The 13,844-nt window shown below is 39.7% G+C and overlaps 1 protein-coding gene across 4 annotated transcripts in view; it reads left to right on the top strand.

The window, feature by feature from the left end:
- SMYD3 (SET and MYND domain containing 3) overlaps nt 1-13,844 on the top strand; it is a 634,743-nt gene that overhangs the window by 93,343 nt on the left and 527,556 nt on the right. For 3 of the 4 annotated variants that reach the window (XM_075924904.2, XM_075924902.2, XM_089777376.1), the window contains exons 4-5: nt 352-412; nt 4,484-4,620. In XM_075924904.2, coding sequence (XP_075781019.1) covers nt 352-412; nt 4,484-4,620 — 198 coding nt within the window. Of the gene's footprint in view, nt 1-351; nt 413-4,483; nt 4,621-13,844 lie in introns of those variants that run through there. The other variant, XM_089777377.1, reaches the window with a different exon arrangement.

Here is a 13,844-nt window from a genome sequence, read left to right as displayed (position 1 = left end):
GATATTTATATATATCACATACCCTCCACTTTATATTAATTACAATAACATGAAGGGAAAGAAGACCTCTAGTCTTCTAGACTGTTCCCTATTAAGAGACATTGGGCTGAAGTAAATTACTAAAGACAAACTGCCAAAGATAAGAGAATAAATTACTGGGGAAGTGTCCTAACAAAAATAAATTTAGTATTTTATGGAAGTTTATAGAATGTGATATGAACAACAAAACAGATTTATGTCACAACCGTTACTGTTGTTTACTTCACAGTAATGAGTAATTCAAGATTGTAAAGTAGTTTGGAAAGAAGTGCTTATTATCATGCATTCATTATTTTTGTTTTTTCTCTATAGCTTGGACAATCAGTAGCATGTCCTTCTGAGAAACTCTACTCTTTTTCTGATCTTCAGTCAAGTAAGTAGTCACCATTCACATCGCTGTAAATGCGTAATGTGATTGCTTTGTTTCCTTCTGGCTTGCCCTTCTTTCTATGGAATGAATCATAACTATAAAAAATGACAGTGTAGAATGCAAGGAAAGATCCTCTTTGAACTGCTGAAATTTGAGGGAAATTAGGTTACATTTTTTCTACTGCCAATTCTTTGCTGCTTGCGTAACCAAAATTTCCATTAATTTAAGTTGGACTTTTTGCCTTATTTAGCATAGGCACCTTCTTTTAAAGTTTGCTTCTTTAAAATGACCTTATGTCTGCTAAAAGAGGTAAAGATTTCTGAGTTAATTTAGTTTAAAAAATAAATCCACATAGTTTTTGATCATAACCTTATACCTATTTTTGTTTGTCATGAATTTATTATTACTTTTGTGCATAAAAGATTCAACGGAATATCTAATAGAAAAATAAGACTGAGACTCTTGTTAAATGTTCTTTTTTTCTGAAAAATTAAATGTGGACAGAAAGATCAGACTCTGCTAATATGATTCTTGTGTTTCCACAAATGTCAGGTACTCGTGGAATGGTTCTGGCTTCTAATCTTTCAAAGTTAAGCTGCTGTAAGTCTCTAGCAGTCTAACTTGAATGGCAAAATATACATTTAGTGCAATTTATTGATGCATAAAGGAAAATTAATAACTAAAGGGACATTGTGTAGATTAACAAACATTTTGCTTACCTTTCAAAACTGTTCTAATTTGGCTAGGTACTGTAGTCTGGATTTTAAATAACTTCCCATATGTACCTTCATTGAAATATTTAAAACCCTAAACCCAATACTTTTTCTTACTACAATATTTTTTCTGTTTTAGTGCCTGCCATTGTATAAAACAAGAACAAAGGAACATTAGTAATGTAACCAGTTTCTGAGTGATAACTCGGAATTACAATGGCTGGCTATTTTTAAATGAAATGGTTTAGGAAGATTAAAAACGGGATTAGATACTTAGATGAATGCTAACAGCATTTACTATTACTCCAGTGAGATTATAGAGTTAAAACTTATTGATCCTTGTGCTGGAATCAGGAAGAAGTTTCCCTTTATAATGTAATACAGGTTGAACATCTCTAGTTTGGCACCCTCAGGTCCTGACTGGTGCCGAGCCAGAGATTTGCTGGATCATGGGAGGTCAATATTGTCTAGCAGCATTACCAGCACTTCTACTGTTTACGGGGCTTATAGAAGACATTTAGGGGGAAATTAGAGCTAAATAACAGCACAGAACACTGAGAGCCAGGACTGGTGGCTGTAAATAAACTTTATGGGACTGCAGGAAACTTGGCCACGCCCATGATAAGAGGACATCCAGCTAACTAAAATCATGCTGGACCAGAGACTGCGGGGCTAGAGAGTTTCAACCGGTGTTGTACAGTTGGTAAGGTGTGCAGTGGGCAGTGCGTTTCCTTTTAAGCTTTGGGTATCGGCTGCTGCTATGGCTTATTTTTATGTTATGGTCTTAATTTCTTGCCTATTGACATGGGGTAATAGGTGTGGAGAACAATATCTCCTGAGAGGTACTAAAAGGTTTGAACTCACCTTGGCTTTATTGAAGTCGGTGGGAATCAGAAGTGTTAGGAACTGAAGTAGCTCAAGGATCAGGCCGAATGTGAATAAAGTGATAGTCTGTGAACCCCTGACAGAAAACTTGAAATAATATTCTCATTCTTAAGAAAATCCAGGCATTGCATAGAACGTTTGCTGTTTCTCCATTGCTGTAAAACCATATATTATTCTTTAGAAGTTGTAGTGTATGCAGAAAGGAGTATATTTACAACGTTGTGTGCAGATACTTTGCTATCTGCCTCTCGTCAGTAGCAGCTGCATAACTAAATGCCTGTGTATAATTTTAAATTTAATTTTAAATTTGTCACAAACCTTACCATAATATTGTCTCTCCCAAATTCAAGTCTGATGCAGTTAAACAGGCTTCTAAGCATACAAAATTAAGGTGTTTACAGGTTTTGTTTCACTTTGATTTTTGATCTCATGATGAATTGGGAAAAACATTTGCCATTAAATATCTCACAAGACTTCTTTTGTAAGAATTGCTGGTGTCTTGGACGAATTCCAGTTTGAGTAATTACATTCTGCTTCAGTCTCTCTAAATTCTCCCTGAAGTTTCAGTTGGATGCAATATTCTTGTTCACATCTGTCCTAAAACTGTAGTGTCCCTCTGCACTGGGGTGTTAATTATTGCTGTGTTCTGTCCCAGAATTGGTTTTCTTTCAGTGCTGGGGAGGTGAAGTGAATCCAGTCTGTCTGTCTTTGTAATACGTAATAATATGCTGTCACGTGCATTTGGATTATTTGGAATGTATGGTATTTTGTAAATGCAAAATATTGTGATATTTTATAAAGCTTGAAGGAAAAACAATCTCATGGTCCAACGAGGCCACGTAGCTTATAGAGAAAGCTGGTGACATTTGGAGCAATTTTAGCTGGTGTTTTCAGCTCTGCTATTGGCTGCTTGCAGATTATAGGCCGCAGAGTTCCTGGCAGTGATGGTTCTTGTGCGTACATCAGAGGTGGGGAACCTAAGGCCCAGGTGCCACATGTGGTCCTACGGGCTCCTCCCCCAAGCATTGGGAAGCCTGCACTACTACTCTAGCCTCCACTACTCCCTCCCTGGCTGATTTTTCTGTGGGTTGGTAGCTCCCAACCTAAAAAAGGTTCCCCACTCCGGTATACATTGTGTGTCCAAGATGAGGTTTGGTTTCATGTATGGTGAGTGTGTGTGTAATACATATATTGTATTTGTGTGTATGTGTATGTGTATATTTATATGTATATAATATATGTGTGTGTGTGTGTGTGTATGCATGTATAATATAAAAGCGTGCGTGTGTGTGTTCACACAGTGGAATGATAATGGCAATTTGTTGGACCTACTGTAGCTAATGATTTCTGAGTGTGTGGGGTATAAGAGTTTATTTTTGAAGTACAATTGAGCGAGTAAGGCACCAAGCACTGTCTCCTTTTAGTGGTTAATTTAGTGTTTTTGGGAATGGAATCCATATTAAGTTATTTTACTCCAACTCTCTGTGTGTTCTACAGGTGTCTAATGTTGCAAATTTTCTTCTATAAATGCCTGCCAAATTATTTCAGAGGAATTTGATTTGACCCCCCACTTATGAAAGTCATTTCTATTTCCTAGTGCAGCTTAAGATTTAAAATTATAGAACCAAGTTAACCCTTGTGCAGATGGGTGCAACTTCACTGGAGTTTTGTTTGCTCTGTGAGTGATGAATTTAATCAGTAAGATAATAAACTCACTGTGAAACTTTCCTCTATGACTGACATTTATATTCAACCACATTACCTTTCTTTCATTACTCTTTGTTGTAACTAGACTAAAAAAAAGGAGGAGATGAGGAAGAAATCTGGCCCAGTGAACTAGGATTAGGAAGTTCAGATTTTTGTTCCGTGCTCTGATATTGATTTGCAATGTGCACAGATGAGTAGATGAGGCATTTATTGTCCTCTTTTGGAATTGTGACTTCATTATTTAATATCAGAATAATGCTTACTTTAATTAGTGCTGGTTTTACAGGTCAGATTTCTTTAGAAAAAGGGTATATTTCCCTTTCTGTGTGTACCATCCTCCTTTAACTCTGCAAAAGGTTCTGCTTATTCCATTTATTAAAATAAAGCTATTTGTGATACTTAATATGAGGAATGTGATCTAAGAATACACCCTGTTGTTAGGAGGATGAAATTGAAGGGTAACATGCAAACACATTTTCATTGTAACAAACTCGGTTAACTAATTCAGTATTTAACATGTAGTATCTGCTTATGCATCTGTTCTATCGTTAGGTTTGTGATCATTCATTCACAGTGTTTGTGATTTGGCAGTAGCAACTTGATAAACTTTGCTTAGTGATGAAATGTAGCTGTCATAAATAGTGGCTATAGTTCGCTGCTGTCAAAATTAAATTTGGAGATAGAAATGTCTAGATTGCACAGCTGCCATTAAACTCATTAGAGATTTTGGCAGAAGGTTTAATTCATACTTTCTTGTGTCTTCTGTAAGATATTGAAGAGTTAAGTGAAGAAATGAAAGAGGGTCTCAAGCACCTGGCCCAGACACTGCAGATATATTTGAGAGTGGAGATCCAGGATGCTTCCCAGCTGCTACCCACAATAGACATTTTTCAGATCTTCGCAAAAGTAAGTGGTAACTTTGCCTTGTCAGGAATCAATTTTATCTACAACTCTTCTTGATTTATTTTTTGGGTGTACAACATATCCAGAGAGCTTTCTGAAAATGCAGTGATGTATGACATAATGTCAGATTGACTATAAAGTCCATTCCATTTCAGAAATAATTTAAGCAAATTTCCATCCCTTGAATAGCCGTTTTTCCTTTGATATGATTGCTACTTAAATTAAAATAAGCCATTGCATAAAAAGGGAATTTTAAAATGAACACGACATTTTTGGTGTAATAGAGGATGAAGATTGAAAAATGGCTTAGAATGATGAATAAGTCATGTCTTTTCCAGCTATCTTGTTTTTTTAAAAAGATAGTCTGCTTTTTCCTTCGGAATATTTCTGCGAAATATAATGTCCTATATTTGTAGATACATTCATGTTTCTGTGTTGTCCTTTTAATAACAAGAGTTAACATGTTCCATAGCTCTACTGCATTCCTAAAATTGTATTTGCAGGTGTCAGAGGCCATCCGTAATGAGATGGTAGACAATAGAGGATCTGATAGAAGTATTGGAGTTTTTTACACATCTTCTCAATATTCATTATGTGCTAAATACCACTGACTTTTCCAGTACATATTTTGTTGCCTATGTCCTAAGAAGTTTCATTAAACAATTCCTTTAGAGATATAATATCTGGAGAATAACTAAATTTCTACCTAACAATTTTAGATTTTTTTTTCTTATTGGTTGATAGGACAGTCATATATATTCCAGTATGACTAATCTTTCTCACCTTTACACACACATGTTGTGTTTTAGGGATGTGAACAACTAGTCAACATACTAGCCGACTAGTCACTCTCCTGCCCCTCCCCCCAAGTGGGGGAAGATGAGGGGTGCTTCAGATTGGCAGTGCCGTGGGGAGCCTGGGGCCAGGCACTGGGCTTCATGCGGTGCTGCCATTTTGAAATGCTGCATGCAGCCCAGGTCCAACTGGGGACGGCACATGGTGTTTCAAAGTGGCAGCACCTCGTGGAGTGTGGGGTCAGCTAGGGACTCCCCCACTGACCTTGGGCTCCATGCGGTGCTGCTGCTTTGAAACGCTGCCGGGAGCACGTGGCCGGTAGGGGACTGCTTGAGTCCCCCGCTGGCCCTGTGCTCCCCGCAGTGCTTTCACCTATGAAGTGTAGCAACAGCCCTGGGGCTGTTGCTACACTTCAAAGGAGGAGGCGCTCTTATCGACTAATTGAATAGTTGTTGCAAATTGCATAGACTAATCGATTAGCCAATTGATCTAAATTTAACATCCTTATTGTGTTTAACTGTTTTTACATTACAACGTGATCCAGAAATGCTTATCCAATAAAAGAGAGTCTCTCAATAGTTGCAGTATATAGATCTTTTTCACCGTTCACATAATGGATTGAATGTTTCTGCAGTGAAAGAAAAACTGAAATGGAACACGAGCCTCATTATCAAATATATTGCCTAGATTGAATTTTTACTGATGCTGAACTTGGTGACTAATTTTAGTTGCATCTTTCTCTGGCAAACCATGGTTATTATTACGAAGTGTGACATTTGTGGCAATGAAGAAAGTTCCCAGTAAGCCAGATGAATCACTTAAAACCTGTATGCAGTGTGCTTCTGCCCCACTAAGTACCTTTAGTTATTTTGTGCAAGCCCCCTATGCTGGTGTGAATTTTACCAGGTGAATTTCACTTGAAATGTGCATAGGTATTAATCCTGTGTAGAGAATTGGTATCATGGCGAATAAATCTGAGATTTAGAAGATGAGCCTTGATTAGTGGAATCATTCAAGTCATAGGTTGTCATGCTGCAGCCTTGTTCATAATACGTAATCCCTGAAACAGAAGCTGTAGTGATACTGGGTCTGGCCCTGTTCTTCCCATGCACATCTATCCGAGCCAAAGTGTACATATTGTCTACAAATGAAAAATAGTGTTATTACAACTTTTAGGTTTACATGAATAGTGATAGAACACAACAAAGAGAGCCCTATGAAGTAGCTGGAAAATAAAGCCTTTAAAAGATGCAGGCACCTTTCATAGGTCTTTCTTATTGCCCTTGTGTAATACTCTTTGACTCTCACTGGGCACCTCTTTAATGCATCCCCTTGTGGCTGAGCATTTGTTTCTATTTCCATGTTGATTTAGAAATGTGACCTGTACTGATTAGTCTCTCTTTAGGGCTCCAGCCTTTCCTACTCTTTTGAGGTAATAAGAGGTGAGTGCCATGGAGTCCTGGAGTGGGCCCCTGTTGGTGGTCTCAGGCCTGATATGTCCCATTCCCTCCCTTGTCAGGGGAAGGACAGAGGAAATCGAAGCAGGAACAATAATAAAGTTCAGCAGATTTATATTATGATCAGCACTCTGGAGCTTCTGCAATCTCTGCCCCCTTCCTTAGGAAGAGTGAGAGGAGAAAGCAGACCTACATCCCCCTATGAGTCCCAGCCCGGGATCTCTGAGTTGGGTAGGCAAGGACTGTTTGTTTAGGTCTCCTGCTACCTCCCTGGGCTGCTAGCTATCTTTTGCGGGCATCTTCTGCGTGGTAACCTTCCCTGGATACTTCTGCCAGGAAATTGGTCTCTCTGGGCAGCTTTCCCCAGTCTGATGCAGTGGAGCTCTTCAATAATGGCTCCCAGACTCTCCTGTAGCTGCCTTTCTCCATCTGCGTTGCAGCTTGTTATTCCCGTTGTTGCTAACCAGACATTTAGCAGCAGCTAGAGAAGTGATTGCTCTCGTTATTAACTCTTTAGTGTTTGCTGTCATGTTGGGGTCTAAATACCCCATGTGGTGGCGCGTCGGGGTTCCCCCGCCTCCTTGCACCCCCGTAGTGGCACTAACAGACTCCACCAGCCAGTAGAATATAGGGAGTTTATTGCTTCTCCAGGATACAGCACAGCATAGATGTAATCTGGTTACAGGGCAGGCCTAGGATGCCTCAGCCCCCCTTGAGATGGGGGAGACTGGGCCCCTAAATCCCAGCCCCTTGCTTAGGCTGCTTCCTCTATGATACCAGACAGAAACTAAAACTCTCTTCCAGCCCTGCCCCCCAGCCAGGTGCTGGTCTCCGCCCTCCTTCCTTTGTCTCCCTCCCTGGGAGGCTGAGCCTGGGTGTCTGGGTTAATATACATTTGGGAGAGTCAATGAGAATCTCCCATCACAGCGCAGGGGGACCCCGAGTCACAGAGCAGACAGCACCCCCACTACGCCACACCCCATCACACATACCATCAAATTGTTTATAAAATACAGGGTGGGTTAGTGAATTAAATCATTTGTCTTTGTAAGATGTTGGAAGGATTCTTAATTGTTTGGTTAGGACTTCTTAAAATATGTGCATTCATTTCATGGTTGGCAAAAACTGTAGACACTTGATGTTCATAGTGTGGAGAATTGAGCAAACCACTACAAAATTGTAATTTATATGCAATTTCTAGTACTTGGCAAATATTATGCTACATAGTTCTCTTTGCTATGTGGCACAGAAAGGAACAAAATGCATTCATATTGGTGAGCATATAGAAGTACATATGTGTATTTTTGTATGTATATGTATTTTTGTATATATATATACAAGTAAGGCAGAAATGACCTTGCTCCTTTCTAAGGACAGAACTGCCCCTCTGCTGCCTGTCCTCCCCTACCTTCTACCACTGTGAAATTCCTTGTGTGGTTATAAAGAGGGAAGTAGCCATTGCAGCAGGCATGCATCCTGTGCAGAGCATGGATTTCTTAGCAGAAACTCCTGGGTGACTTAGTGCTATATTTTTATATTTTTAAAATTGAAGTGCTTGGTCAGATTCAAAGAAAGATTAGCTGGATGAGGGAAACATTCAGATGTACATGAGAGAGGTTTTTTTCCCCCAGAAGGGAATATAAACCCTTATGTTTCATGGTTTAACCAAAGAAGCTGTCAGAGACTTTATGGGCAGATTATTCATCAGTTTTCCACTTCAGGTTGGACCTCTCTGGTCCAGTACCTTTGGGACCTGACTGGTCCCAGATGAGGGAATTTTCCAGACCAGGGAGGGGTCATTTCTGGGCCCCCTTGCTGCCGGCCCCCTCTGCCCTGACCTCCTACACCCGGCTTCTTGGCTCTCTCCCTTCCCCTTCCCTCTCCCACAGCCCAACTGAGCCATACACCGGCTCTCGGACTCCTCCCTCCCCCTTGCATGCCAGCTGAGCCACGCACAGTGGGACTTTCTGATCCTGGAACATCCGTGATCCTTCTTTACCAAGGATGTTACTAGACCAGAGAATTCTGGTTTATAGGGGTGCAACTGGTATAGATTTTAGTGCACCTTCTTCTCAACTGCCAGTTGCTGGCCTCTGTTGGATACTAGAGCTGGCATAATTGGGCCAGTGTTCTGATCTAGAATGACAGTGCTTTCATTCTTATGTTCCTGTGTTCCAAATGAGAATTTGTTCAATATTTCTCGTTGGCTTCCAGCCTAGACTGAGACTTTGTTGAATTGGAGTAAACTTACAACGTGTGTTCTGGGTTTTTAAAATTCTGGTTTTGAAAATGGGAGCTGTTTGAATTTCCTTCTAGTTCTTGTACATCTGTCTCTTATAGATCATACAAAAACAGATTGGAAAGAAGCTTTGCTAACAGTAATTAAACTGGTTCTAAAGACCTGCATCTACATGGCTTGATAAACCTTTACTATTTGTCAATATATGTAGTTATGTGTATTTGCTGTAGGAACTTCCACAGTGGCAGTAATGCGTTCTTTGTTTTGATAGCACCTAAAAGTGCCAATATGAATGAGGCCCCAGTGTAGCAGGTGCTGTACAAACCCATACAAGAGAAGTGGTCCTTGTGTTGACAAGCTTTAAATCCCATTGCACAGATGGATGCAATACGTGGGTATAACAAACAGCATGTGGGAGGGAATTGCAAGAGACCAATGAGATAGCTATGATCCACTCGATAAGCAGCAGTCAGAGCACATCAGCTGCCTAGTGTCTGTTGAGGTTTTTTTGGTAGGCTAAGTGGCAGAGGAGAGCTTTACAGAGGAGTTTGAAGATGAGCACTGTGGTAGCTGTGTGAAAGTGATCAGGGATCTCCTTCCCCAAGTTGAGGCAGTGTGTGAGAAAGCACAGACGTCTTGGTTTATGAATTGCCCAATTGGAAGACGGATATTCATATTGGTATCAGAGCAAAGACTCAGGTTGCCAGTTCAGTACTCTGTTAATTAGAGGATAGGGATGTAAAATTCTGTTTAAAATGTTAACAGGTTAAACTATGTGTTTAACCGGCACACCGTGCTGCGCTGCAGGTGGGGGAGTCACTGGAGCAATCCCTTGCCTGCTGCACGGTGTCCCAGGGTGGGCTGGATCAGTCTCCCACCTGCAATGTAGCACTATAAGCATCATCCAGTAAGGGTTACCTGGTTACCTATCAGCATCATCCAGTAAGGGTGTTGCTTACCAGGAAACAGGTTAATGACCCATTTAAATCACCAATGGAAGACATGAAATAATCATTCTTGGTGTGCATAAGCTGGATATGCTGTGATAACCTGGAGATATATTTAATACAGTGTGTCCCTGTGTTAAGGGTGATTTTGTTCCCATTGTACCAAATGTATCTGAAGTAGTGCTGTTGTCGAAGTTGTAGTTATTACTGCTGTAGGGACAATGTACAGGCAGTCCCCAGGTTACGTACAAGATAGGGACTGTAGGTTTGTTCTTAAGTTGAATTTGTATGTAAGTCGGAACTGGTACATATTGTAGGGGAAACTCTAGCCAAACATTTCTCCAGAGCTCAGTTTTATTCTCCCACACCTCACTTCCCTCCGTCCTTTATTCTCAAGCTGAGGTGTCTGCTGAGAAAAGCCGCTCTGCGTCTCCCTGGTCTGCTGGGGAGAAGCAGCTAGTGCGGGATTGCCTCACTTTGAAAAAGACTGTCATGACTTACAGGCATGGTCACAGAATAAAGAAATACTACAGTTGTCTCAGGTCCCAAAATTGATTGACATCTGCTTGAAGAGTCCTATAAAGTGTACTAGGTATTCACTCTTGCATGGAACTCTTTTTTCCCCCTTAAACTTTGGGGATGAGGGGCCGGGATCAATCCTTTTTACTGCATGCTACAAAATAATTCAGTCAAAGGTCACTTTCAGTCTGGTTGATGCTGGATCTTCAAGAAGGAAGATAAGCAGACAGCAAAACAAAAGAGGAAAGTAGCCCTTCAGTGACATGACTGAATTCCAGAAGCTGTCTGGAATTTAGTCATCAGTTAGATAGAGGTCAAAAGAACTCTTGGGCATCTAGCTTTAAAAAGTCCTCTTTCCTTTCTGATTTTTGCTGTCTGTAAAAATATGTTGTTAACTCAAGGTCTGGCTAAGCTGCAGTTAAATGTCCTTGGCTTGTCCATATCAGCTAACTCGGTTTGCGGGCTTTTGAATTGTGGTGTTGATGTTTGGGCTCAGTCTGGAGACCAAGCTCTAGGACCCTACAGTTGTACAGTCCTGTCAGCCTGAGTCAGCTAACACAATTTCCAATTGACTTAGGTCAGCTGTGTTTAATTGCAGTGTAGACCTACCCTCTCTTAAATACTTGTGAAACTTAAAAACAGAACAATCACATAGTGTGTGAAATCGTGGCCCCACTGATGTCAATGAAAGTTATATCACTAACATCAGTAGAACAAAGATTTTACCCTGTTGATTGGTATCAGTTCTAGAGTTCAGCTGCTATCTTTGGTAAATAGATATTTGGTAAATATCTTTGGCTTAATGATACATTTTTTATTTTTGCAACTATGTAAGCCACTCCACCTACCCCCCTCAAAAAAACCAAAAACGAAATTCCCTTCCCCCCAGAGGCAGACATTCCAGATAAATTAGAACTTCCTAGATGGGGTATCGATTAATTACAGTTAACTAATGTGATTAAAAAATAATCACGATTAATCTCACTGTTAATAGAATACCAATTGAAATTCACCAATTATTTTGGATGCTTTTCTACATCTTCAAATCGTTGATTTCAGTTACAATACAGAATACTAAGTGCATAGTGCTCACTTCATATTATTTTTATGATCAATATTTGCACTGTAAAATGCTAAACAAAAGAATATTTTTCAGTTCAACTTAGACAAGTACTGGAGTGCAATCTCTTTATTGTGGAAATAGTTTACAAATGCAGATTTTTTTTTTTAGTGATATAACTGCACTCAAAACCAAAACTGTAAAACTCTAGAACCTACAGATCCACTCAATCCTACTTGTTGTTCAGCCAGTTTGTTTATGTTTATGGGAAATAATGCTGCCTACTTTTTATTTACAATGTCATCTGAAAGAGAGAACAGGTTTTTGCATTGCACTTTTATAGCCAGCATAGTAAGGTGTTTGTGCCAGATATGCTAAATATTCATATGCCCTTTCATGCTGCCTCCACCATTCCAGACAACATGCTTCCATGTTGATGATGGTCATTAAAAAGATGAGTTGATTAAATTTGTGATTGAACTCTTTGGGAGAGAATTGTCTGTCTCCTGCTCTGTGTTTTACTTGCATTCTGCCATATATTTCCTGTTATAAGAGACTTAGATGATGGTTAGTGTTGGTTTTCCCCTGCAGATCTGACAAAATGCAATGAAGGTACCAATGTGAGATTTCTAAAAACGGATGCAGCATTTGCCCCAAGGTTTAAGAATCGGAAATGACTTCCAAAATCTGAGAAGAAGGAGGCATGAAGCATGCTTTCAGGTGTCTTAAAAAACAGCACTCCGATGCAGAAGCTATAGAACCCAACTGTAAGCAGGAAAATCAACATTCTGCTGGTGGCATCTGACTCAGATGATGAAAATGCACATGCATCAGTCCACTCTGGCTTGGATAGTTCTTGAGCAGAATCTGTCACCAGCATGTAAGCATGTCCTCTGAAATGGTAGTTGAAGCATGAGGGGATGTACAGATCTTTAGTAGATCTGGTACGTAAATATCTTGTGACGCTGGCTACAACAGTGCCCTGTGAATGGCTGTTCTCATTTTCAGATTATATTAAAAACAAGAAGCGGGCATTATCATCGCCTGCAAAGGTAAAGAAACTTGTTTGAGCAATTGGCTGAACAAGAAGTAGGATTCAGTAGGCTTGTAGTTTCCAAAGTTTTACATTGTTATTGTACATAAAGAATTTTGTGTTATTTCAACTCTCATGACAGTTGAATGGCAAACTGAAATAAATGGCATTCTATAATTAATAGCACAATTAATCAAGATTTTTTTAAATCACTTGATGGCCCTATTTCATAGTCACCTTTGAAACTTATCTAGCTAAGCTTTTGTTCACTTTAGATTTTTTAGCTTTATGCTGGACTATGAGGTGCAATAGAGTAAAATTTGTAGGTTATTGTTATACAGGATTTCTTGTGCAGCAGAAAATACTCACTTTTAGTTGAAAGATGTTCTGGGTCCTTAGCGACTAAGGAGCTGATTTTTATTTTAGAAAGAACTAAAATGGCTGCCTATCTGGTTTTCTTTAGAAGTTCTTGCTTAAAGTGTATCCTTTTAACCTATACAGTAAGGGGGCAAAAATGTATTGTGAATTGCAAAGGACTGCTCTCTCTCCTGATGTGCAGTCCTCAGGATCCTTTCTTTATTCTTCAAGCCTGAAAGTTTAAATATGCTTCAGAAGTACCTTCAGCCTTTCATTTCTCTTCTTTTAGCTTCTTGGAAGGAATTCCTTTCCAAATAAATTAAGTAACTGTAATTTTAAGTTTTTTAAACGTGTACTCTTCTGTTTTCATTAAAACAATTTCCAAAAAAATTACTCATCACATCTTGTTTATCTGAAAGACTTATGACACTACTTTTGCCTAGACAGGGGAGATGGCAGAGGCTTCACTTGACCCTCACAGCAGGTTGTTGATGGCAGTGGAAATGAACAGGAATGGGGAGTCTTAAACTGTGATCAGGTATTTTTGAGGGCTGAGTGAGTGGAAAAAGAGGCTGGATCTTTATGCCACTCTGCCTCAATCATTTCGCACCCTGATTGCAGAACTGGTACAGAGGTGGGGTGTCATTGCAAACAAAACTTCACTTCAGGGTATTCGTTTTAACACCAGCATAGAAATGTCTCTTCAATGTGCTGAAGGAAAAATCTCCATTTCTGTAATCATATCAGTGGAGAAGGAACACCCATTAACACCAAGAAAGTCAGGAGGACAAATAGGATGAGAAATGTGGGGAAACGATGT

The sequence above is a fragment of the Pelodiscus sinensis genome, chromosome 3 (assembly GCF_052426305.1).
Source record: "Pelodiscus sinensis isolate ZL-2025 chromosome 3, ASM5242630v1, whole genome shotgun sequence".
NCBI classification, from domain to species: Eukaryota; Metazoa; Chordata; order Testudines; family Trionychidae; genus Pelodiscus; species Pelodiscus sinensis.
The sequence above is the reverse complement of the archived record's forward strand: the minus strand, read 5'-3'. Positions and strand labels throughout refer to the sequence as shown.